The following is a 27,411-nucleotide window of genomic DNA, read 5'->3' as shown; positions in this document are numbered from 1 at the left end:
AAAAAAAAAAAAAAGGCGGGGAGAGGGAAATTAGAAAAACAACAAAAAAGAAAAGACTGGGGAAGGTAACCAAGAGCAGAGTCTTTGGAGAGTGGCAAGCAAGGCTCTCAGCCAAGGGCAGGATTGAATGGCTTCTCCTCTGCTGGTTAATTTAACTACTTGGGAAACTAGAAAGACCATGAATCCCCTAAGACGTTCTGAAATCGTTATTTAGCAGCTAAACTACTACTTACAAGGCTCAAACAGTCTCCTGAGAGTTGGGTGAGAGGACAAAGTGCTTCTTGACTTAAGTATTTAAAATTCTAAATATGTCAACTCTTTTTAACATTAACTAGATTCCAGAAACAGCCCCCTAAGTCATGAGGTTAACAAAAGCGAATTCAGTCCACAGGACCAGATGTCACTCTGTAAACAGGTTCTATCATTTTGACCTTGGACGCACAAGTCATTTGTGACCACTAGCACTGGAAACATGAAAATAAGCAGACCAGGGTCCTCCAACTTCAATAATTCCAAAAAGGGGACATAACTCAAGGAGCAGATTTTAGGGGGCAGAGGGGATAAAAGACATCAAACTAAGGCAAGGCAAAACGGCAGTGGACTAGGGCAGAACACTGCGGTGACTAAAATCCCCCAACAACAGCAGCTGGCTTTAGTGCTGACTCCTTTCATGAGGAAGCTGTGCTCAGGCTGTTAGTGCTTAGGGATGATTCAAGACCTTTCAGCCATCTGCCAAGGAAATGATTATGACTGTAACAGCCAGCAGGATGGTAAGGATAACTGCACTAGAGACCTCAAACTATGCTCCTGAAATCCTCAGGGACACTCTCAGCAAGACTACTTTCCCAGAGCACATGAAAGGGCTCTATGTGTTAACTTATCCCGGGCACCAAAAAGTAGCAACTAATTTAATGAAAATTTAAGTTAAAAATGTTTCCAAAACTCTGATGATTCAGTAGTTATTCCAAAATAGCCCAAAATTTAGTCCCAAATTTAAGAACATTAAATTTTATTGTTTGTTAGGACTCATGTTTCATACAAAGTGACATCAGCACACACATTTCTAAAAGGTCTCTTAGTAATTAGACCATCAAAGCCCATGATCTGCTTCACGGTAAAACCCTGCCCTGAAAGCAGGAAAAATCCATCTCCCAAGCTCCCTTAGGGAAGAAGGCAGCCTAGACCACACACTGTTACAGGTTTCAGGACACGCGCTTCCAGAGGCCTTCACACTTTAAGCCTCTAGTCATGGAAATAGCGCTAAGACAGAACTGTGTCTCTAACTACTTCACCTGTGCTACAGGAATCTCAGTGAGGTCACTTCTCTGTAGCCCAGAACAGCACACACTAGTACTTTAAGCTTTGCACAAGCTTGTGGCTTAGTATAAAATACTACCAATAGTTCAGAAAAAGTCTCCCAGAATGAGGAAAACAAGGTATATCCCACACAGCTACACTCTTGCGTTGTATTCAAAATGGCTTCCTGAAAGAACTCAGTCTTTGATTCCAATTTTCTTAAGCTACGACATAAGACATAGTTCTTTTGTCAAAACTCTGAATTATACAAACAGAGCCACAAATCTTAACTTTACCTTTTTTTTTTTTTTTGTACTAGGGAATGAATTCAGGGCCTGGTGCATGCTAGAGCAAGTTACTCCACCACTGAGCCACATCCCCAGCCCAGACATGCATACTTTGAATAATTCTGTCTGGTAGAAAGAAAATGTTCTCCAACAAATTAGCTACTTTAACACACATCCCTTAAATAGTGTTTACTGTGTAATTAAAATTAGTATAAAAACCCCAACTCACTGGCAAAGTAGAAAGAAGGGCTTGTCTCCTTGTTGTATGGTAATTTGGGACATGCTGAATGTGGGAAATAGAAAGGTAAATTAGCCTCTTGAGGTGTGCATTCCTGATGCTCTGGAAAGGCCGACACATTCAGTGATCTTTTGTATTCACGCACGGTTCGTTTGGTCAGGGGTGACCAGCACTGTAAATAAGCATTGCTGCAGAGATTTACAAGCGAACAGGACTGAACCGGAAGGCTTTCCTTCTGTACTGAGGTAGCAAGTCCGCACGCTGACTTGCTTAAATAAAAAGAATAAGATTATTATCTGATAGAGAACCGTTAACTGATAAAAAGACCAACATGGCATCCATCAAACAGCCTTGACATAAGCAACGTACCCAGATAAAACAGTATTTAAGCAAACTCATGATACATAATTTTTCACAGCAACACAAATGTCACCACAGGCCCTTGGGTAGTAAATCCCAAGGTTCATGACATAAAAATATAAATTTAAGTATCACACTATTCATACTAAAATGTGTCTGTCTAAAAGGGTATAATTAAAGCTCTGGAAGAATATATGAATATTAACAAGCAGATGTCAGGCAGAAGGATTACAGGAAATCCTATTTCTTTATGCTTATTGTACTTAAAAAAACTTATCTGCATTAAACTATACATGTTAAAAAATATTTAGCTGGTATGGCTGTTCACACCTCTAATCCTAGCACTTGGGAAGCAGAAGCAGGTGGATCTCTGAATTCAAGGCCAGCCTGGCCTATATAGCAAGTTCAAGGCCAGCCAGGGCTATACAGAGACCCTGTCTTTTTTTTGAGGAGTGGGAGTGGGGATAGTGAGAGCACATTCAGTTCTTCTGGCTGACTTGTCAGACAGCTCTACCACTGAGTCTGAAAATGGAACCACTGCTGGAATACCAACGCAGACGAGCAGAAGGCTGGGTATGAGCAGGACAGACACCTACAGTGATCACTTTGGAGGGCAGAGGCAACAAAGTGAGTCTGCTAATAGAAGTCCTTCCTCACAAAGAGTACAAGGTGACGACACCATGGAGTCCTCCTCAACACAAGGAGGGCCTTTGCCTTGAGAGCACCAGTAACAACAGAAAGGCAAATCAGCAGCAGAACTGAGGACAAAGCATCAATGCATTGTAAATCAACATCTTCAAGGGTCTTATTTCTTGGGTTATAGAAAATACATACTTTTTCAAAGGAAATGAACACAAAATTAGTATTTCCATACAACAGTTTTCAAACTCTGTGTGTGTGTATACATACATATATGTCTTATATGTATGTATGTTTGGCATAACTGATCTATGGAGCAGCCAGGATACTGACAGACTGTGTCAATGTATTAAAAAATGATTCTTGACTATGGAAAAATCCCCAAACATACAAATTTCCTAGTTTACATTTTATATAGGTCCTGCATGACAAAACCAGGGAGGTAGCTTCTGCATAGCTCTGCACTGGCAGCCACACAGTGCTGTTCCTAAAAGCACTAGAAACTTCAGCTCCAGAGTGTCCTCTTAACCCAGTGTGGGCATGCCAGAAAAACAGTAGGAAAGAAATGTCTCTTCCACTTCTGAATCACGTAGCAGCAGTGTCCAAACATAAGCACTTCAACCAAGCCTTTTAACAAGCTGGAAGACTGTGGGAATGCATGCAAGGTACAGCAAGGTCGGCGAGAGACACCACCAGGGCCTTTCCATGTGAGGTCTGATCTAATTCCAGGGAGTACAACTGATCACACACTGAAGGAGAGACACATCATGATGAAAATGTAAACCAGGCCACTCTTTATAAATCAATGAAAATGTAAACCAGGCCATTCCTTATAAATCAAATTACAGGAGGACTTTGATCTAGACAGGGTCTTGCTATGCCACCCAGACTGGTTTTATGATGTCCACAGGACTGAGATTTATAGGCACTCTCCCATGCCAGGCCAATGGACTGACTGCTTAAAAGAAAATGTTTTCCAAAGTACAGCACTTGCTCTACTCTTTATTTCAAATGCCCAGTACACACTGATGACAATGGCAATGACCATGATCAAAATGTGGAACAAGGAGACCTCAGGATTTTATATAGGCAAGTGTTTTCGACGGCAGGCATGTATCCCTGGTGACAGGTGTGCACCTGCTCAGTACACATGTGATCACAAACACAGGGAGGACACTCAGGGTGGCCAATGTTCTCTTAGTTAGCCGACATAATGTTAAAGCATCAGGAATGATCAAGTGTTTACCACAACACAAACCTTACTGCCCTGCATATGTTCACTTAAGGGATCACACTAAGATGAGACACAGTGTACGCACGGCTGCGTGCACTCACACTCTCACTGAGAAGATGAGACACAGTGTGTACAGGCTGCATGCACTCACACTCTCAGTCCCATGGTGTACACTTCTCAACTGATAAGTAACCCAAACTTATCTAACTTTCCCAAGAATTCAAATGTCACTAGGAAAAATGTGTTAAGTTTGGTATAGTGCTGTCATTTAAAGTTCGGAGTAATTTAAGGTGACTGTAAAAAGCACGCAAGCATCCTGTAAGATGACAAGGCGACTCTACATGGTAAGATGTGGGAAGTAAGAAAGACTATGGCACAACCTTTCCTGCAAGGCTTGGGCAGGACGCAAGTTAAGGACATCTTTCCCCAAAGTCGCTCTCTCATTACTCCTCACAAGTTTGTTTGGTTTTTTCTCTGAAACAGGGTCTTACTATAGTATAGACCTGACTGCCCTGGACTTGCTCTGGAGACCAGGCTGGCCTCAAACTCAAAAAGATCTGCCTACCCCTTCCCTGAACCCCCGAGTGCTGGGATTGAAGGTGTGCACCCCTATGCCCAGCTCTTTTCATCATTTTTAAAAGGAGAAACATATCAAGACAGAGGAATTGTAGGTTCAAAGTAGAGATAAATTGCCATTAAGTGAGACAAGTTTGCTTTCGTTTTAAGACTCTCAACACTCACTCTCACAAAGCGTTATTTTTACTCCTCCTTTCTTTTCTTCTTCTTTTCTTTTTTCCCCCCTTGTTTTCTAAGGTAGGGTCTCTATGCTGCCCAGGCTGTCTCTCACCTCTCGGCTCAAATGACCCTGTACTTTAGTCTCCCACTACCACTAGTAGCCAGGATCCAGTCCACTACACCTATCTCAGGCTATGCATAAACAGAGCATCTTTACAGAGCTTTATAGCATCTATAGTCAAACACACAGAAAAGACAATAAAATGGTTCCTACCATACATGGCGTGCGTCTGCTCGTGAGCCCCGAACTGAGCAGCTGAAGAAGACACTAAACCAGGCTGAGCATGTGCTGGTGGTGCCATCATCCTGGCATTACCTTGTATGACAGGACTGTACACATGAGGATGCTGTATTTAGATAAAAGAACATCCATTATGCCAAAATGAACGATGTGAAGTCTAGATAAAGGTTCTTTTTTTAAAAGATTCATTGTGTATGTCGAGTGTATGCATGCACATGTGCAGTGCTACAAGGGGCCTGAATAAGACACAAATCCTCTGGAACAGGAGTTACAGGGACTTGTGAGTGGCCATGTGGTTGCTGGGAACCAGGCCTGGGCCCCATCACCAGCAGGAAACACGCCTCACTGCTGAGCCACTGCTCTAGCTTCATGGTTCAGAGTTCTATTTCTCAGATGCTTCCTTTTCAACTTGTTTTCTTTTTAATTTAAGACTTATTTTCTTTATGTATATGTGCCTAGTATTTGTGCTTTGTATGTGTGCAGATGTCCATGGAGACCAAAGGATCTTCTGAAATATGTATGGGGATAACAAGCCCCGGGTCGTCTGTAAGAGCAGCAAGTGCCCTCTCCAACAGGCTCCGAGTGCACTACACACCAAGCACAGCATGCATACGGTTTACAACATGCAAAACTAAGCAGACAAATAAAAAGAAACATATTTAAAAGGCCCATTAACTGATACCATAAAACAAAGCCAAAAAACCCATAAACCCATAAACAATGGAAGTGAGATGCTCTTCTTAGGAGTGTGAAATGAGTTAGGCTCCACTGGCCTTACCTGAGACTGATAATGCGGCACATGCTGGACCAAAGGCTGATTGGGAAACTGCTGAGGGCTGTAGGCAACGTACTGAGTGGAGTAAGCGGGCGGGGTGGCTACGATGGGTGGCCCTGCCGCGGAGGCAGGGTGCATCATGGTGCTTTGATGATGCTGGTCTTGTCGCTGTTGGGGCATATTTGGTACTGCAGGAAAGAAAAAGAAACGGATTAAAAGAAAATGAAACCCTGTCGGTACAATTCATGCACCTGTGTGGTCTCCAAGGCTCTGTGTGACCAAACTCTGATTCTGCCTGTCAGAGCTGTCTTACCCAGCCCCCACCCCTCTCCTGCTGCTCTGAGCCATTGCTCCACTTGCTTCAGGTAAGGGATTCATCCTTCAGAGTTTAGCTGTGCAGTGACTTTCCCTTCACCTGGTTTTCATAACATAAGAGATGGTATTAGGATGGGAGGAGACCATAGGGACTGTCTGATACTCCAAATTATAATGTGTTTAATTAAGAAGGTCAAGAAAGGTTCCTTTCCGAAGAAAAACAGATGACAAAAAACAGGTGTCAAGCCGGGTGTGGTGGCACACTCCTTTAATCCCAGCACTCGGGAGGCAGAGGCGGGCAGATTTCTGAGTTCGAGGCCAGCCTAGTCTACAAAGTGAGTTCCAGGATAGCTAGGGTTACACAGAGAAACCCAGCCCAGCTCTCTTGTTTTCCAATATCATACAGTACCAAGTACACCAAGTAGCACATTTTAAATTAGCCACTCCACCCCACACTGCACAAAAAGAAAGGAAAAATTGCTTGCTGTGTGTTTTCCATATTCCTATAAAGGTTCCTTTTCCTGATGTCAGCTAAGAGCTGAATCTTTAATCTCAACACCCAGGAAACAAAGGAAAGAAGACCTGTGCAAGACTCACAAACGCCCTCTGCATCACCCGTGCATTTCCTCCCACAAGAACACATGGATTGTAGCTGTCATGTCTGTTTCTGATGTCATGCTACCTCTGGGAACTGCATGCCCCATGAGGGTACAGCACAGAGAACCTGTAACCTGGCTTGTTTATGCAGTCACAGAGCTAAAACAATTATTATTGGCTATATGCTTATTATTTTAAATATTTAAAAAGGTTGGCTGAACATTTAATGGAACTGCTATTGTTAGAAAACGAAAGGAAATTTGGGTGGTAGACAAGGACAATGACGTTCAAGGTCCTCAGTTTTGAGGCTAGTTTGGGATCCATAACCTCTATAAAATAAATACACTCAAACAAAGCAAAATGAGGAACAAACTAGCCATGGATACCTGCCCTCCACAAAAGACATTATATTTATTTGATTATAGTGGATTTCGCCAAAACTGAATGGATATTCATCTTAGATTACTCTTTATATGAACCATATTTCAGCCATTACACATGTCATTGACTCTCTATTAAGAGCAATTTTGCCCAACAGAGGCCATATGGCAGTATCTAGAGACTTTTATTTGTCATCCTAATCAACTAAAGGGTTGTTACTACTAGGTCTAGTGATTGCTAATGAGCACCCCCAGTCAGGCAAGGGGCTTCTCCCCACTGTAGAAAAGAATACTGGTTACAGATGGCAATGGTGCCCAGCATGAGACAACTTACTTCAGCCCTTGCAGTGTGGTGTAGGCATGAAGCTCAGAGCCTGAGTACAATTCACACAGCTACAAGGAGAACTGGAGGCCAGAGTAGGCTCATTGACTCTATCTGTGTGTGAGATCTCCTTTATGTTAGTTCCCTTACAGGCATGTTCTCACAGGATGCATGAAAGGCAGGTGTGATTTATGGCAAGGGGAACCTGATGTGGTTCTATACAGAGATTCACTGCCATGCAAGAAAAGGTGTCTTTTACATGATTTGTAGAATCTCAGAAGGCAGAGCTTGACTTTGTGTCTTTGTCTAGCACCTCCATTGTTCAGTGGCAGCACAGCAGTGTGAGGATATAGCAACCACATAGGCAGGGATGGCTACTTTCCCAGGACTTTCTAAGTTTTGCCTTAGAAGACACAAACAGTTGATATTCTTGTCACAGCAGCTTAAGACACAGAACCTGTGGAAATTCACAAGGTTCTCCATTTATACACAGAACAAGTTTATTCTCATTTTCACCTCTGTGAAGGGAGAGAATCTCCTCTAGGTTAACTGTAAAATACCAGCTAGGGAAACAAGTATGAAACCCCGTACGTTGACAATGCCCCAATATAGAACACACTCTTTTATCTTTGGAGACAGCCTTAAAAAAGGCACTGCGGAACCAGTCTGTACTTCCTTTCCAGCTCATGCAAATTCTACTTCAGGACAATCCACAAGTCCAATGAAGTAAAGCTTTGCTGGAAAGCAAAGATGGATGAAAGAAGTTTCACCACATCACAGTGCCCTGACTGAATTTGGGACTACAGCATGGTCATCTATGGCAGCAACACAGGCAGGACATAGCTACAGAAGGCATGTGGTGTGCAAAAGTGGGGGTCCGGGGGAGGTGGATAAAGGGTGTCATGTAGCTCAAGATGACTTTGGGCTTCTGTCTTGAACTCCTGATCCTTCGGCCTCAGTTTCCCAAGTATTGGAATTATAGATGCGTGCAATAAACAGTTATCACAATGAGAGATGACATGACACCTCTGTGCTGAGAGAACTGACACCATTCACAACACAGCACAAACTGAAAGAACACTACTCGTGGTGACTGCAGCATGAGCTCCAGGCTTCTTGGAACACATGCAGAGTGTAAGGCTACCCTGGGCAACTTAAATGCTCTCCTCCCCCCTTCTCTCTTCCTTTCTTCCTCCACCTCAACCACCATACATGAGGCCCTGGGTTCAATCCTCAGAAATAAATACCATCAATACCAGAAAAACAAACTAATCAACAAACCTACAAAAAAAATTATCCACCTTTGTCCTGGAAATTACTATTATGTAGTAATCCCTCTTTCCAGGGTTGGAAGGCATTTAAGACTCCTTTGAACTAGCCCTGCCCAAGGATGCAGTCAGCAGGACTGATATGCTGGGAAGAGGGAATTACAACAGCTGCAGGGCAAGAGGAGTGCATAAAGCTGTGCGCAGGGCACACAACACTTGGGGAAACTGTCCGCAGCATCACTGCCACCTAGGACTCAGTTCCAGAACAGCCAACGCTTGATCTGAGGCCTTAGCTACACAGCAAGTCCCATAAGGCCAGCCTGGCTACAGGAGAACCTTCTTAGCAATAAAGAGCGGCCAGTGTGGTGGTGCATGCCTTTAACTCCAGGATCGCTATTTGAGGTTAACCTGGTCTACACAGCCAGTTCCAGACCAGTGAGGGTTATACAGTGAGACTACGGCTGAAAACAATTCCAAAGAAACCACAAACAAAAAAATTTCTGATAAAATTTCAATTTAGACTTCAGCTTGAAATTTCTAAAATTTATTTCTTTTGGCAAAAAATACCAAACAGAGGCTAAAGAGACTGATCATCAGTTAAGGCACTTGATGTTTTACAGACGGTCAGGGTTCAGGTCCCCAGCATGTGTATGGCAGCTCACAGCTGTCTGTGATACCAGTCCCAGGGGTTCTGCTGCCCTTTTCTGGCTTCTGTGCATCCATACAGTACAAGTACAAACACGTTAGCAAAATGTTCATATATAGAAAAAAATACATATATTTATACGTGTATGAATGTTTTGCCTGCATGTATGTTGATACATGTGTGTATACTTGGTGTGCATGGAGTCCAGAAGAGGGCACTGGATTCCCTGGGACTGGAGTTAGTTACAGATAAGTGGTAAGGCACCATGTGAGAGCTGGATATCAAGCCTGGGTCCTCTGCAAGAGCAGCATGCACTCTTAACTAATGATCCAATTCTCCAGCCTCAAAATGCATCTTTAAAAAGAAGGCCGAGTGTGGTGGGCACACCTTTAGTGCCAGCACTTGGGGGGCAGGTAGATTTATAGGAATTCCACAAAAGTCTGGTCTATAAAGTAAGTTCCAAGCTAGCCAATGCTACAAGGTAAGAGAGAGAGACTCTGTGTGTGGGGGTAGGGTAGGGTGGAGTGCGGGGGGTGGGGTGGGGGTGGTAAAGGTGTGTAGGTGATTGGGATGGGGACAGACATTTATTGGGTTGGCAAGATGGCTCATCAGGTAAAGGTATTTGTGGCCAAATCTGATGACCTGAGGTTGATCCTAGAACCCACCAGGTGGAACTCCTACAGTGTTCTTTTAACCTCCATTCATACTGAGTGCACACATGCACATACCCACACACCACATACAAAGTTTATTTATATTTTTTTTCCTCTCACATGATTACTATGTGATATCTGCTAATCAAGAGTCACTTGAATACTCATGTTGGCCATCACAAGTGAACACATACCCTGTGAATTCAAGCTGAAGCCAACTATTCATTGCACACAGGTGCTAAATTCATGCAGCATGCAGACACAAGCAAACACAGGCAGGGTTATTCTCACCTTTACCTGCTCTATATGTCTTGGCTTGGTTCACAGGCATGGGCGTCATAGGTATTGGGTATAAAGGCTTGAGGGAATTGAAAATATATCATTAGATTCATATGGTAACAATATATTCATTTATCACTGTCTTTTAATGTGATCTGGCCAGTGTTTCCCTGTGAGCTATTCAAATTAATACCCACAACTAAAAGGAACAACTCTGGCCTATAGTAAATGTAAGTCATTTTTTTCTGAAAATTAATCCTAAAACTCAGATCCACATGCTAATGATACAATACACCACCCCTACTTGCCATCAGGTGTCCACTTAGTGCCCACCTAGGACACTTGTGCTAAACGCAAGCTATGGTGTCCAGCAAATCGCAACCCATGGAACTTACTTGCACGCCTGGGCTCACTGGGACGGGATACATCATATTGGGTGCAAAGCACACAGGCTGAGTGTACACTGGAGCTGGCTGCTGATGACCCACCATAGATGGGCTGGGTTGTGCTTGAGGCCGAGGTGACGTTGGGGTAGTAGAAGGCTTTGGCTACAAAACAAAAACAACAACAACAACAAAACAGAATTCAACATCAACTCTGTCAAGATGAAAAGCATCTATGAAAACAATCTTCAAAGCAGCTTCCCTGATTGTTCTGCCTATTTGTTTTTAACTAGCATTTTTTATTCTAAAGATAAAGCAAAGCAAAACAAACAAACAAACAAACAAAACACCCAGAGGCTAGCATGTAAGTAGTTGATTCAGTTTCCAGGGGTTAAAAAAGGGAAAACTTAGGTTGCAGACATTTCTCAGTGTTAGAGGGCTGGCATAAACACAGATTTGGTATCAACACTGTATCATATCTAATCAAGCTAAGATATTTATCAATGAAAAAAATATAAAAATTGTAATAATTTTACAAGGAACCAGAAAAGGTCTATCCATTTTTTTATTTTCATTTTTGTGTTTTGGGGTGGGGGTCTCACTATGTGGCCCAAACTGACCACAAAAGCATGACCCTTTTGCCCCAGTCTCCTGTTTGCCTTCCCGAGGAAATGGACTCTCTTGTGTAGTTAGTGAGAGGGCTTCTTTGGCCTGGCAGCCTCAGTCGTTGTGAGCTTACACTGAGCTGTCCCTCACAGCGGCACAGCAGGACTGACAAGCATGGGGACGTCCCACAAGCCTGGAGGGACAGGCTGTCTCAGGGTCCTACAGCTGGGCTCAGTCAGACGGGAGCTCAGGAGAAAGCCATCAAGAGCGCAGTGACATCTCTTCTGACCAGCTGTAAAGGGCTAGAGCTTACCTGAGAGAAAGAACGAGGGTTGAACTCCTTGGCATTGGGATTCAATGTTGACTTCCTAACCTGCCTAAATGAGAAAGAAAACAACAGGCAGGCCAGTGAAACATAATGGGACTGCGGCTTTCTCAACTCCGCCACACTCATCAGGTTTCAGAGGATTGCTGACATAGAGCAGATGTGAGTAATTCTCCATGTCTCAGTCTCCTTCACTGAAACACACACCTCTGCTGCTTAATCTGACAAAGACACTAACCATACGAGAACAAATAAAAACCAAAGAAACCACATCCCTCAAAAGCAGTCACCGAATATTTCAACTGATAAGTTGTAGCCCCTTAAAAGGGTGCCTAATGAGGTTAAGGGACAGCTAAACAGCTGTCACTCCACAGGACTGGGTTTAACCCATCTGCCTATAACTACAGTCTCAGGCATCTGACACCCTCTTCTGGCCTCTGAAGGTACAGCAAGTGTGTGGAGTACAGACAGACAGGCAGATAAAAAACCCTGATGAGTTCACAGCAGTTCTAATTTTTTTTTTTTTTAAGGATTAGGCTTTGCAATGGATCCAGGCTGGCCTCAAACTTAGGACCAACAGCCTCAGATGCCCCAGTGCTGTGTTAACGAAGCCCTCCCACCACCTGCAGCAATGCAGCAATTGTGAATGTGTCAAAATGTTTTAATGCCTTGGGAAAGACCATTGCTCTAGTAAAATTATTTTTCTGCAAGGCAAGAATAAATAGTTCAAGTACAATTAGGGTTTTTTTGTTATCCAGAACACAAAAAAGGGAGTGGTGATTATGTCTGAGAAAAACCCACTAGTTTATCTATTTAAGTGCTTTTAAATGCCAAATGCACAGAAATAAGGTTTATAAAGATGTGCTTATCAACTACACATTTCCTCAACTGGGGCAGCAAATAGTCCTTGCAGACAGCAGGGTTAGGCAGAAGCAGAATATCGCCACAGAAGTAGCTTTTCTATCCCCACAGCTGCATACAAATCAGAATGGGAAGAATGCTAAGAATCCAATGACTAGATTCAGCTAAGATTTCTAACCCCAGCTCTATGTAACGGTTACTCTGTGGAACAGAGAACCCCTTAAAGCAGGTTACTCAGAGAGAGCATGTGCTGAGGCCCAGGTTACTCACTCCGTTGTGTCTTTCTTCTCTTCTCTGTCATCCTTCTCTTGTTTGCAGGCTGGGCTGGAAGTCTGCACCCCTTGGGACGTGACCTCAGGCCCCCTCTTGTGCTCTGCATTACTAAGCATGGAAGGGGAGATGCTAGGGCTGTTGGTCTTGCTGCTGCCACTGGTGCAGTTGCTGCTGCTGCTGCTGCTGCTACTGTCAATGAAACCATCCTTAGCACTTGCTTCCGTTTTATCTTTGATCAAATCTCGTGACTTTTCTCCTTCTCTATTTTTGCTTAGTAGTTGATCCATAGATTCAGATGTAGAACTTGGCTGTAACTAAATATAAGAAATAATTTCCCATTAAGTATAAGCTAAGTAGTATGTGATGGCAATGAAAATGCTTTGAATAGGTTTCTGTTCATTATTTTCAGAATATGGCCTTTTTGGTGGACTTGTCTGTTTGTTAAGACAGGACAGGGTCTCTGTGTGTAACCTGAGTGTAGCTGTACTGGAACTCTCTATGTAGACCAGGCTGGTCCTGAACTCATTATGATCTGCCTTTCTCTGCCTCCTGAATGCTGGAAGGAACTAAAGGGCTACCATGTCTGGCTCAGAATATGCGTTTTTCAGGCACAGATAACAGAATGATACCCAACACAATTTTAGGAACCAGTATCCAAGACTAGTTATTAGCCAGGCTGAACATGGTGGCACAAACCTTTATGTTCAGCACTCATGAAGCAGAGGCACATCTGAGAGTTAAAGACCACCTTAGTTTTTACATAGTGAGTTCCCAGAGAGACCCTGTCTCAACCTCCCGGCCCTGTCACCCAAGGCACAACACAAAAGACTTAACTATTAGACTGATGATGGCTCATGCCTGCAATTTCGGAACTGGAGAGGCAGAGGCAGGAGGAACCAGTACTGTGTGGCTGACAGTGAACAAGATGCAACAGTTCCGATTGCCTAGACACAGGAAGGTGGGAACCTACCATGTGGGGCAGAAAGAAAAAGCAGCCTCCATGAAGGAATAGCTCCCGAAGAGATCAACATCTAATCTAAACAAAAACTAATTTTAAAATCCCAACAGCATAAGAAAGGGGAAAGGGAGAGAACAGGAGATGGAATGTGATCAGAGTGTATCATATACATTTATATGAATGTGCTTATGAAACCTAGCACAATATACAATGACCATATGACAATTTAAAAATTAGGGCTGGAGTGATGGCTCAGCAGACATTTGCACGTTCTGTTCTTGCAGAGGACCCAGGTTCAGTTCCCAGCACTTGCATGGTCATAATCTCTAAAATTTTAGTTTCAAGGGATCTGGTGTCCTCTTTGGGCTCTGGGTACAGGCATAAATGTAGTGCACTTACATATTGTAGTGGCTATTCCTGGTTGTCAACTTGACTATATTTGGAATGAACTACAATCCAGAATTGGAAGGCTCACCAGTGACCCTTATCTGGAGGCTGGGAGATAGAAGTTTCTGACCTGGATCTTGGTTGTTATGGAGATCTTGAGGCATAGTGGCTAAGGATTCCAGAAGATTAAGACAGGTAGATCTCCGAGTTCAAGGTCATATGGGATTAAAGGGGTGGTAGAACACACCTTTAATCTGGGCTACACCTTCTGCTAGAGACCATATAAGGACATTGGAAGAAGGGAGTCTTGCTCTTGTTCCTTCACCTGCTTGTTGTGTGGGACTGAGTAACTGTTAGATCCTTGAACTTTCATTCACAGCTACTACTGAACCATTGTTGGGCATTGGACTTCATCAATAAATTCCTTTACTATATAGAGACTATCCATAAGTTCTGTGACTCTAGAGAACCCTGACTAATACACATACATTCAGGCAAAACACCGGACACATGAAATAAAAATGAATCTCCATAAAATGCAAAGAGCTGGAGAGACTGCTCAAGCCTGAAGATGTAAGTTCAAGGGCATACACCCACACCATACAAAAACACGCTAGGAATAAAATTTTAAAAAGCATTTTCCTTTTCTTTTCTTTTTGTTCTTTCTTTTTTTGTTTTTTTGAGACAGGGTTTCTCTGTGAAGCCCTGTTGTCCTGGAACTTATTTTGTAGACCAGGCTGACCTCGAACTCAGAAATCCACCTGCCTCTGCCTGGGATCAAAGGCGTGCACCACCACGCCCAGCTCATTTCTATTCTTATAATGGCAAAATTACCAATAGATCCAAATTGTTTGTGTTATTTGCTTAATCCACACAATGGCCTAAATTTTGATGTAGGTACTTTTATGGCAAACCCATGGAGAAAACAGTACAATTAAAATTCTGTAGGGAAGGGATATGTGTGTTTGGTGGGAATGGATTCAACTAGTCCATAGTAAACGCAGAGCTAAACCTCACCCAAACCCAAGCCTTTTTGTAACTCAGAGAAAAGCAACTGTCAGGACCCAGTCACCAAACCTCGTCAATGTGAAGTCATACCTAGTGGACCAAGCAAGGACCACAGCCACTAGCAAGGGCTGGGCTCACAGTTATATGCTGCCACCTGCAACCCAAGTGGGTTCTACCAGTCCCTACTGTGCTTGGGACACTAGGCATTATACTGTGAACACACAGTGCTTCAAGAAAAATCTCTATCTGCATAATCTCAGTTACTAAGCATTAACGGATCAGACACAGAAATCCTCCATATCAAATTTCCAGTACTCAGCTATACTGCAGAGTGCAGACTGCTCTCAAGAAAAGGGCAGGTCAAAACCAAACCTCCATGTCACGAGGGTGGCTGAACACTGCAGTACTCCAGAGAGCCGAGGCTTGCCCTTCCCTAGCCATGGGGCCCTGGGCAGACGATTAAACCTCACCGCCTCAGTTTCCTGATGCACACACTGCAGGCAGTGACAGAACCTGCTTCAGAGCATCACTGTGACAGGAGGGGTTAGGACATAAGCAGAGAAAAGTGTCTGAAACATAGGAAGCACTCAGTGTCAACCCTGCCCTGGAACCCCTGCTTTGTTTCCTAGCATTAACTAACTGCCCAGGAGCTCAACAAAATAAAGAAAAAGTACGATCCACTCCTAGAGACCGACTCTGGATGCCAGTGCTGCTTGAACTTTAATTTAAAGAAGAAATGTAGTACCCAATTGTTAATTAATTAAACAAAAATTAAAATAATTAAATTCAGTTAAATTTATAAAAAAAAAGAATTTGATAAGATCTCAAATAAGTAACAATGCTGTACCTGAAGATATCAGAAGAGTAACAACAAACCTAAGCCCAAATCAAGGCTGGAAAAAACAATAAATATCAGGACAGGGAAAAGAATTCATTAGTAAGGGAGGGCCAAACAAAGAGAGTTGCAAACTAGTATCAGTGGTTGGAATATTAAATAAACAATAAATATACAGTAGCCTGGGGGCTAGGGTGGTTTAAGACAGGGTTTCTCTGCATAGCTCTGGCTGTCCTAAAACTCACTACATAGACCAGGCTGGTCTTGAACTCAGAGATCTGCTTGCCTCTGCCTCTGTCTCCCAAGTGCTGGGATTAAAGGCGTGCGACATTAAGTCTAGAAAGAATAGCCTTTCAAAAAGGTATCAACTACAACACATGGACATGGGAAGAAATGGAGGGCTAATACCAAACTTCCCTATCTGCAAGCAACTTTCAACCAGAGTGGAGGTGAATACAGCGGAGGTGAATACAGCGGAGGTGAATAATACAGTGGAGGTGAATACAGCGGAGGTGAATACAGTGGAGGTGAATACAGCGGAGGTGAATACAGCCCCACTTTCCACAGATGCTGGGGAGATTCCTGACAGATACCAGTGTAACTGAGTTCAGCCACACAGATGAGAGCTCCCAGGAAGTCTTAAGAAAGCAGCTAAGTGTTGCCATCTTCAGGAGATTAAACAGTCATTTGCAATACCAGACACCAAACTCTCAAGCTAAGGGGCAACTAACTGATACCAGGAAAAAAACTTGGTATCATTAAATAAAGCTGTGTCTCAAGAAACAGAAAGTGAAAAGACAGCCCATGAAATGGGAGAAAAGCAATTCACACACCCAGATCCTCTGAGGGATACAGGACCAAGGCTGGAGCTCTGTGCCACTCTGGGTACCAAACCTAATATCCCAGAAGTGTTAGACAAATGGCACCAGACTGGGATCTATAGTACATAAGAACCCTAGCCGAGTGAGAGAGACCTAAAGGCTGGGGTCAGCATGGGCTACACAGAGACACTGTCTGAAAAGAAAAAGGAGGAACACGAACAAAGCCTACTGCAATTCATTAATTAAAAACCCAGTTTAAAAGAGATTACTTAGCAGCTGAGCTGTGGTGATGGCACACATGCCTTTAATCCCAGCACTCAAGAGGCAGAGTCAGGAGTATCTGCAAGTTTAAGGTCAGCCTGGTCTACAGATAAGTCCCAGGATGGACAGAGATACACAGAGGAACCTTGCTTAATAAACAAATAAATAAATAAATAAATAAAAGAAAAGAAAAGAAAGAAAAGGACAAAGATTAATTATCTCACATACGGGAAGGGGGTTACGGGAAGCTAGAAGGCAACTTCTGGAAGTGAGTTCCTTCACCCATCATGTGAGTCTAGGGAGTTCAACTTAGGCTGCCATAACCCACAGAGCTAGTTCACCAGTGCCCACCCTAAAGGTTTATAGTTGAGGATATGAAAAAACAGCAATCTAAACAAAAACAAAACAAGCAAACAATGAACACAAAGGACAGCAATCAACATCACTGGCCACGAGAGTTCTGCATATGAAAACCAATATGGACCACAACTAAGACCATGAACCCCAGCACCTTCAGGGGAATGGCTGCCCCCACACATGGCCAGGTGGTGTGTGCCTGTGACACAAAGCAGCTGCAGTTACAAAGCAAGTCTCTGTCTCAAAAAAAAAAAAAAAAAAAAAAAAAAAAAAAAAAAAAAAAAAAAAATGAAAATAAAAACAACTTGCTGGCAACTGGTGGAGGGAGTGTCCAATGGAGCATGCAGCTACCATGGTACAATGACTGGTAGTTCCTGCAAAGACTCAACACACTACCACATGACGCAGACTTTCCAATCCTAGAGAAGTGACCACACATGTTTACATGATACCAAGCCTCAGTGTTTCTGTTGGCATTATTCATCCTTGTAAGGAAGTAAGAATAACCCAGAGCCACTGAGCATGATGTGTAACAAAGGACAGCTGAGTATTCCCAACATATGTGTGTGTGCATGTGTGTACGTACTTGTATGTATCTCAAATAACAAAATCATTTACATAGGCTAATGAAACATACAGACTGTTCTCAAAACACTCACATCAATAGTCAATGAATCCATGACAAATGTCCAAGATCACTAGGCACAAGAGAAATTTGAGTTGAAGGTCCATTGAGGAAACTGGAGTTTGAAGTGGTTACGAGTATGAAGTCCTCTGGAAGACGATGCAAGCTCAGTTTCCAGCACCTGCACCATGCAGCACACAACATCAGCCACTGAGCACACAATCACACAATTCTAGGGACCCCGCCAGGTATCCTCATTCATGCTTACACACACACACACACACACACACACACACGCACACACACACATACACAGAGATGCGCTTACTTTAGACAAGATATACACACACACACTCAGTTTCTCTCTTAACTCAGTCACAATGGCAATCATTAGAAACAAACAGCAAATGGTGGTGAGGATGTGGAGTAAAGAGAACCCTTTTTGCTCCCACCAGAAAACAATGCTGGTGGGAATGTAAAGCTGTCCAGTCTCTATGGACTAAAAATGGCAGGAAAGTAGTTAAGAGTACTGGCCACTCTTCCAAGTTCAATTCCCAGGACCCACATGGACTCAGGCTTACCAACTGTCTGCAACTTCAGCTCCAGAGCACCTGCACATGTGCAAACACACACATGCATACATATAAAAACTGTAAAGTCAATCATGAAAGAAACCCAAAACCTAAAAAATTAAAAATAGACCTACCATTTGACCCAGCCATTAACTCTCAAAGGACTCCAAAGCCGTGTCACAGATAGTGTACCTTATCAACATCACTTGCAGGGCTATTTACAATATCTACTTACAGAACCAAGCCAGGTGTCTATTAACAGAGGACTGACTGAGAAGGATGTGGCATGGGTACTCACACATCCAAAAAACAATTGGAAAATAAATATAACATCAGAGTATCAGATTAAGCAAATTAATTCAGAAAAGACAATTATTACATGTTTTCTCTCATTTGTGAGTTTTAAGATTTAATACAGAGATACAAAAGCATGTACATATATGTATATAAAAGCTAAATACTAGCTACATTTCAAGACTCCCTGAGCAGGTATTTCAATGTAACTTGACCGGTGGATCACTCAATGGTGAAGAGCATGAACTCTTCTCTCCCAACGGAGTAGAGTATGGATCCCAGCACCCAGACTAGGCAGCTCTAACGAGCTCTAGAAAAATATCACACCACCGGTCCCTGGGAGTGCCTCCATTCATGTGCTTATTCTAACACAGAGATACATATAATTAAAAATAATAAAAACAAAAACCAACAGTATAGGGGGGCTGGAGAGATGACTAAGTGATTAAGAGCACTGACTGCTCTTCCAGAGATCCTGAGTTCAATTCCCAGCAACCACATGGTGGCTCACAACCATCTGTAATGGGATCTGATGCCCTCTTTCAGTCTGTCTGAAGACAGCTACAGTGTACTCACATACATTAAAATAAGTAAATCTTAAAAAAAAAAAAAATCTGCTGGGCATGGTGGCACACGCCTTTAATCCCAGAACTCGGGAGGCAGAGGCAGGCAGATTTCTGAGTTCCAGGTCAGCCTGGTCTACAGAGTGAGTTCCAGGTCAGCCAGGGCTACACAGAGAAACCCTGTCTCGAAAAAACAAAAACAAACAAACAAAATAGAAAACCAACAGGCAGAGGATGGCCTAGTCGGTCATCCATGGAAGGAGAAGCCCTTGGTCCTGTAAAGGCTCTATGCCCTAGTATAGGGGAATGCCAGTGGGTGGGTCGGGAAGCAGGGGGGTGGGGGAGGGGATAGGGGATTTTCAGAGGGGAAACTAGGAAAGGGGAAAATGAGGATAATATTTGAAATGTAAATAAAGAAAATATCTTTTAAAAAATGAAAATAAAAAAGGGAAACTCATAGCTAAAACAACAACAACAAAAAACCCCAACAGTATAGAATTCAAAGGATAAAAAGTTATTGGTCGGGGGCTGGTGAGATGGCTCAGTGGGTAAGAGCACCCGAATGCTCTTCTGAAGGTCCAGAGTTCAAATCCCAGCAACCACATGGTGGCTCACAACCATCCGTAACGAGATCTGGCGCCCTCTTCTGGAGTGTCTGAAGACAGCTACAGTGTACTTACATATAATAAATAAATAAATCTTTAAAAAAAAAAGTTATTGGTCTAAATGTAATTTGGGGGGAAGGAGAGATGGTTCAGTGGTAAAGAGCACTGGTGACTCTTCCATAGGACCCAGAATCAATTTCTAGCATCCACATGGCTGCTCACATATGCTTATAACAACAATTCTAAGGATTTGACATCCTCACACATACCTACCTACCTACATACATATTAACAGGGAAAACACCAATGCACATAAAATAAAAACAAAGAAGTCATTTTAAAAAATTATGTAAGTTAAGGTAGTATCTAAGCTAAAGCTACTTGTAAATTTTGTGTGGAAGAATGACAAAGTAACCACGAAAGGTTCTGGAAGCTTGTCTTAGTATACAAAGTGAGGTTACAGGAACACTCCCACCAAAGGAATTTAGCCCTGGCTTCAATCCTCAACACCAAAAAGGATGAATGAACAAGTGAATGAATTTACTCACAGATTGGAAGGTGAGCTAACTCAGGACACATTTCATCTTCTACTGCACACACTACAAGCACTGACGTGGTCAGTCCTCAACTTTAAACCTACTGAGCAGTGAGCTCTAGTGTGTCCGTTTCCAAAGTAAGATCATATCCTTTGTTACCCGCAGTCTTGTTACACACATACACATACCCCCAAGAAACAAATAAAAACCTTGTGATCTTAAGTTATTGTACTTAGGACAGACAAAGACATCTTTAAGAGTAATTGTCAAGGGGCTGAAGAGATGGCTCAGTGGTTAACAGTATTTATTGCTCTTCCAGAGAATCTAAATTCAATTTCTAACACCCACATTAGGCATCTCACCATTGCCTTAACCCCATTTCCAAATAACAATTTCTTCTGCCCTCAGAGGGCACTTGAAGTACTATGTACATACCTACTCACAGACAGACAAGACTAGACACACACACACACACACACACACACACACACACACACACACTCTCTCTCTCTCTCTCTCTCTCTCTCTCTCTCTCTCTCTCTTTCTCTCTCACTCACTCAAACCCTGTGGGATGGAGAAAGACATTAGTGGTTATGAGCACTGGCTGCTCTTCCAGAGGACCTGAGCTCAGTTCCCAGAACCTACATGGTAGCTCATGACCATCTGCAACTTCAGATCCAGGAAATCCTATGCCCTCTGTTGGTTTCAGAGGACACCAGGCAGACCCATAGCCCGCATACATAATGCAAACACTCATATGCATGAAAAACAACTGAAAAAAAAGTTTAGCTTGCTGTATAAATGACTTAAGACAAGAGTGTGTGTGTGTGTGTGTGTATTTTAATAGCGTACTTTTGTGAACTGGACATAAAAATCATTATGTTTGCTATTTCTTTTTTAATTCTAACCAGTCGATAAAGAACTTACCCTAAAATCATTCTTAAACTTCTTTAAGTCATCAATCTGTTTTCTGTGTTCAGAAACAACTGGTGACATACCTGTAAAACCAAAATCTGTTAGATTCCAATTTACTTTTACCTTTAAACTTAAAATTGTTAAATATGGAATGGAATGTTAGAAATGAGAACAGAGGCCAGGAGTGCTGGTGCACCCCTATAACATCTTTAATCCCAGCACTGGGGCTGAGGGGAAGAGATAAATAAGAAATGAAGACAGATCTATCACCCAAAGACTAGCAATTCAAGTATCCGTCTGGCTAAACACTTTGCTATTTCTATAATTGTGTCTAAAAACTCTAACCTTTGTTGTCAGCTTTTGAAAAGCTAGGTGATGTTTCACTTGCTTTAATATTTTCTTTATTCCCTGCAGGAGAGTTCTGCCTCTGATCTTGAAGCCTGGAATCTTTTGCTAGAAAACAAGTTTAAAAAAAGCAAAAAGCTAGTATTAGACAGAAGTTAGGACAATAGTGTGAGTAAATACCAAACACTTCTAACCTTCTGGCTTAGGGGAAAATGGGTTTCATTAAACTGAGTTTATTCCCTGTTAGTCATCACAGCAAAATTCAATGAGCATGCTCATACAACAGGCACGTCATACTAGGACAGGTCAGAGCCTCTGATGCCAGACATTAGTTAATATACATGGAATAGTTCTACCAGAGACAGAATCTTGCATCCACAAAAGCATCACTGTGTATTGAGAACACAGCTCTTGGCCATGCCCGGGTTACAACAGGAAAGGTGTTGGTTGCATACCCTCAATAGATGGGGTCAGTGCTCTGTTGGACGCAGGGCTGGCAGGAGTCGGAGATGCGGCGGGAACAGGCATTGAAACGGCTTCAGCAGGGATGATGCCAGCTTGGGGAGAAGCAAGCACAGGCCCGCTGGAAGAGTTTCCAATGCTGCTCTGCCTGGGAGACCTGGGTCTGTGAGTTTTGGGAGATAACCTTGGAACTAGAAGCAAAAAGATACTCATTAAATTCTCAGAAGTATCTTATGGCAGAAATCACCAATCTCTAAGTACCACCGTGGTTTCTCTCCTAATTAAATGAGTGAACTTTGAAGTATTTTGAGTAAAGTTCAATGGCAAGCCAAAGCATACTTAAATTAAAAAAAAAAAAAAAAAAAAAAAAAAAAAAAAAAAAAAAAAAAAAAAAAAAAAGACGACATTCAAAGTGTAACATTTATTCAAGGTGAGAGATCTCTACCATGCCTCTCTCCTCTCCTTCCATCAATACACAAAATAAAATTCATGGTAGCTTGCTACCAAGCCTATGTGCTTTTCCTTGCAACATAAAGATCCACTGCCAGTGCTGAAGGAAATTAGGACGCACCTAGCCTCAAGGGGTACGTAACACAGAATGAACGCCTTCCACACAACTGCTTAATGCTTCCTAGTCCATTAAAAACCTATTTGCAGGCTTCAGACTAAAGAGGTCAATGAAAATGGTTCAATCAAACATTATAGAAACTGTTCACAACTCTTAACTTTCCATGGAAAGACCAACCCTGTAACACGACTCTCACTGTATCCCTCAACTATCTCTATTCTCGTATTTATAAAAAGGTTGCTTATTAATAATAGGGTTAAAACACCTCAAGCTTCTTTTCTTGTTAATCTTCAGTTAAAAAGGCAAAGAAATTTACAGGACAATCACTATAACTGCACACCTTACAGGGGTGAACGCACTGTCTGTCTAGTTTTTTAACCTTAAAGACCTTTTCCCGGTAAGGCCAAAAGAACAGGCACAAGCTCTAGCTCTGCACTCCCGGGAGGAAGCACTACAGACCAACAAGACCAACTCAGCAGCCCAAGCAGTCTGGCCTAATTCTAAATCTGCTCCAAGCAGGACCTTGGCTGCAGCTGCTGACGGTCAGAGACTCCTCAGGCACTCTTAACAAAAGCTGAACCTCTCCTGGTGCAGACTACTCCTTGAGGAGCACCAGGCGACTATCTGTTTACTCCACACACAGATGCCATGGAAACCCGCAGCAGTAAGAAACCTAAGCAGGTTTACAAAATGTATACAGGGTCAGAGTTCCAGAGGGATGGGACAGTTCCTTCAACTCGTGTCTTGATAACCATGGTAACTGGCAACACCTGCTTTTGCCACCACATTTAATCTGTACCATCTCAGATCTTCAGCTCTGCACAGTGTCATACCTACCCCCACTGACCACTGAGGACCACGTTCCCCCTGCAGGACTGGTCCTTGCCACTGGAGGAGCAGCTGCTTCACTTGGGGGATTGTGGGATACAAATTCTAGGCCACTAGACATGGAGCCTCTCCCAGCAGAGACTCTGTGATTCCGAGGGTGGCGCTGTGCCTTTGGAGACATCCTTGGGGGTCCTGAGGAAGACAGAAGGATGTCACAGGATATCACATCAGTTCTGCCATGCCCACCTTACTGCTTTTCCTACCAGATACAGACATAACTCTTATTTCCTTAGCAGGTTTTCATTGGTTAGAATATGAACCACACTGTTATTGATTTCTGGCCACACTAAGAATTCTTTTGTGGTATTCCAATTATGTCAGTATGTTTTATTTCCCCCTTTTACAATCCATTTTTACTTTTAATTATATTGTGTGTGTGTGTGTGTGTGTGTGTGAGGGTGTGCACCTGAGTCCCTCTGGAAAGCAGAAGCTGTCTGACCGCTGACCCATCTTTCCAGCCTTACTTCCTTTCACTTTTAAAACAAGGAGGAAATAAACTTGATGGTGAGAAATCAAACAACATGGCCCAACAGTGTTTAACTACATGCATTTAAAAATAAGTTATAATAACATTTTCGTAGGAAGCACAGATGCATGGTGGGATATTATCAGTTTATCTTTCTAACAGATTTTATTATTTCCAAAATGAGACAAAACCTTTTTTTTTTTACAGTGATAGGAACCAAACTTGGGAGCCCATACTTGTTAGGCTAGCGTTCTATCTCTGAGCTACATCCTTCAGGGCCCCGGGGAAAAAGGAATTTAAGCAGCAACCTCAGGTCTCCTCTCCATCTTTTGCCCAAGCCGTCCTCACATGTGCGTGGCTGCCTTGTAAGAGCAGAACAAGGACAGTCTGCAGAAAGCTGCACTGTGAGAGCTGACGACACTCACCATCACTGTCTCTGCTACTCATGGGGACTGCTGGGATACAGCCTGTAGCACACAAGTCCAGAACTACCCCTCTTAGAGGCCATGATGAGGACCCTAGCACATGCTCTCTGTTGTGTCCTCAGTGGGAACACAGTCAGACATGTGCTCTGAGGAAATGCTAACTCATGTTAGAATCTCCCTTTTTTTTAATGTTTAAAATTTATTAATTACTATAGGATATGTGTGGTATGGACTGGGTTTGTATCTGCTGGTGTGTGTGTGTGTGTGTGTGTGTGTGTGTGTGTGTGTGTGTGAGAAATCAACTTTGTGAAGTCACTTCTCTTTTTGCACTTTTACATGAGTTCCAGAGACCATGTTCATCAGGCTTGCATGGCTAGGGCATTCGCCCACAAAGCCACCTCACCAGCCTACTGTTAGGGCTTTCACCTGGGGGTACCTGCACCCTCGAGCTGTGCAGCACGCTTTCTGGGCAGTCCAAAAGCAGCCCTTTCGTCTGACTACAATGCAATGTTTTCTGACACATTCTCGGGGAATAAGCACCTCCACCCTAACGGTCTGCAACTGCTCCCTGTTGCTGCTAGGAGTCACCAGAGAGGCATTAAAAGTCTGTGACATCTGGCTTTGCAACATTGTGCTCTTCTGCCCTGAATTCCCTTCTGTGTGGGCAAAAATTTAACAGTAGCCAATATAGTTTATTCCCAAACAGCTTCTTTAGAAAACTTTACTGTTCTTGATCAGCTATATTCACTATGATTTTACCAAGACAAGGTGATTAGAATATAAACACAAATGCTCTGAACAAAGGACATTGTTGCTTAGAACTTACAACCTGCATTAAACCAGAATGTTACCTTTATCAGGCAGGGTGTCAGGGTGGCTGGGATAGGGTCTCACCATATGGTCCTGGCAGCTTTAGAACTCATTATATATGAGACAAACTGACCTCAACTTTCAGCAATCCTCTTGCCTGTGGCCTGGGCACTGGGATTACAGGCACGTGCCACCAATCAAAGTATATGACATGCAACAATGGTGAATTCAGCATCAAATACACACAATTTGACATGAGCCAAAAAGACAAAAAAGGCTCAAATCTATACCTGTTTTGTAATTGATAAACTTTAAATAAAGGTCTCCCCAAAGATTAAAGCAGCCTTTCACTATAGTGATATTGTAAAACTAATTTAAAATAATTACTCAATTAAATTAATAATTCCTCAGGCACTCTAAAAACTACTGCTACCTGAGGGCAGACGTACAAGGCCACTTTACAAGGGATGTCATGGATCACTAAGAACCCCAAAATAGTACTCCTGCCTTTGGCCAACAGGAAGGTTCGCTGGCACTATGGCCAAGGAGCTGAATGTGGCAGCCTCCATAACCCCACCCACCTCCAGGAGCAGAAATGCCCAATTCATCACGGTTACTGTCTAGGCCGAGACCTTCCTGGGCTGCACAGGAGCACTATTACCAGACAGGTCGGAGCCCATCTCTACATCCAGGGCAGTGCAGGGCTTTATACACAGCACTTATCAAATTTTAATCTAGTGAGCAAAAGGTTACTAGAAATAGTGTTAATAAACTAAAGTTAAAGCACAAAAATTATAGGTTATTAAATAATGAAGAGGAAACTATTTTGTAATCATAACCTCACAAAGGAGCTAAACAAAGACAAACAAAAACATGAACAAATCGTGGTATTGTACCTTCTGAAGACATGCGTTTAGGCATAGTAGAGACAGGAGCTGGAGAACCATGAGCAGAGGGGTGAGACGGGGGTCTGGAGGGCCTCGAGGGGGGCCTGGAGGGCGGCCGTGTAGGGGTGGCTGCCCGAGGTGGAAGAGAGTTGGGACCTGACTGGTAGCGAGAAGGTGGGCGAGAGGAAGGAGATGGGCAAGGCGATGGCCAGGGAACACCTGACAGAACAAATGATATGAAGGAAAGTATAAAAACTAAAGAAAAAAATGAGGGAAAAAGTAAACAGAAAAAAAAGTAAAATGACAAAAATGATTTCTTGTACATTTAACCCTTTGAGGACAGTCATTTGATTCGTGATAAGTTTTAGTACAACTTAACTGACACAAATTCACATTTTACTTTAACCTCCTTAAAATTAAGTCTGTTGAAATGAATCCACGTTCCCAAAGGGTTAATTAGGATCTACACATACTACTGAAGAAGACAGTTAAGACTCTGCCTAGTATGCCTACTTCTTCAGCTGTTGTCAGCCATCACTTGTGAAGAGAATGTCCCACAAACAGATAACCCCCTCGATAAACACACTGACTCCTGCTCAGGAAGGCAGGCCCGAACAATAAACACAAACAGCAGCCTCTAACGCCACTGTCCAGGCTCTTCTCCCACTCTCACCTGAGCTTCCTCAGGCCTATATCTGAACTGAAATATCAATTTCAAAGGTCACTAGCCACATCCTGTTCAGGTAGAAATGAGAGCTTACTTCTATTGTTCTCTCGAATGCTGGAAGAACAGCACCCTATGCTTAAAAGAACCTCATCCTGATGCACAGGAATGAATGGCCCCGTCTATCTACTGTCTGTACACCACAGGGACCTGTAAGCCTCGGGGCACAAACCTGACATCAGGGCAGCGCTCCCCCGCCCCCACCCCCATCAACAATGTCCCTGGTACTTAGTCAACAGTCCAGGGTTCCTCTCCAATAGTCTAGGGGGCTTCACTCACTGGAGTATCATACATTTCTCAGCCCCCTTCACGTTTTTTTTTTTTTT

General features: G+C 42.9%; 1 protein-coding gene across 8 annotated transcripts in view; it reads right to left on the bottom strand.

Moving 5' to 3' along the window:
* The window catches only part of Atxn2 (ataxin 2), a 102,366-nt gene that overhangs the window by 6,757 nt on the left and 68,198 nt on the right, over positions 1–27,411 (bottom strand). For 5 of the 8 annotated variants that reach the window (XM_021161685.1, XM_021161688.2, XM_029477313.1 and 2 more), the window contains exons 10-21: positions 26,371–26,580; positions 23,723–23,905; positions 22,311–22,508; positions 21,856–21,963; positions 21,523–21,593; positions 12,771–13,087; positions 11,628–11,691; positions 10,721–10,873; positions 10,338–10,404; positions 5,869–6,053; positions 5,064–5,196; positions 1,813–1,866 (exon numbers count right to left, since the gene is read on the bottom strand). In XM_021161685.1, coding sequence (XP_021017344.1) covers positions 1,813–1,866; positions 5,064–5,196; positions 5,869–6,053; positions 10,338–10,404; positions 10,721–10,873; positions 11,628–11,691; positions 12,771–13,087; positions 21,523–21,593; positions 21,856–21,963; positions 22,311–22,508; positions 23,723–23,905; positions 26,371–26,580 — 1,743 coding nt within the window. The remainder of the gene's footprint in view (positions 1–1,812; positions 1,867–5,063; positions 5,197–5,868; positions 6,054–10,337; positions 10,405–10,720; positions 10,874–11,627; positions 11,692–12,770; positions 13,088–21,522; positions 21,594–21,855; positions 21,964–22,310; positions 22,509–23,722; positions 23,906–26,370; positions 26,581–27,411) is intronic. The other 3 variants (XM_029477312.1, XM_021161686.2, XM_021161687.2) reach the window with 3 other exon arrangements.

This window comes from Mus caroli, chromosome 5 (assembly GCF_900094665.2).
Source record: "Mus caroli chromosome 5, CAROLI_EIJ_v1.1, whole genome shotgun sequence".
Lineage (NCBI taxonomy): Eukaryota > Metazoa > Chordata > Mammalia > Rodentia > Muridae > Mus > Mus caroli.
Note: the sequence above shows the minus strand (reverse complement) of the source record. Positions and strands in the feature narration are given on the sequence as shown.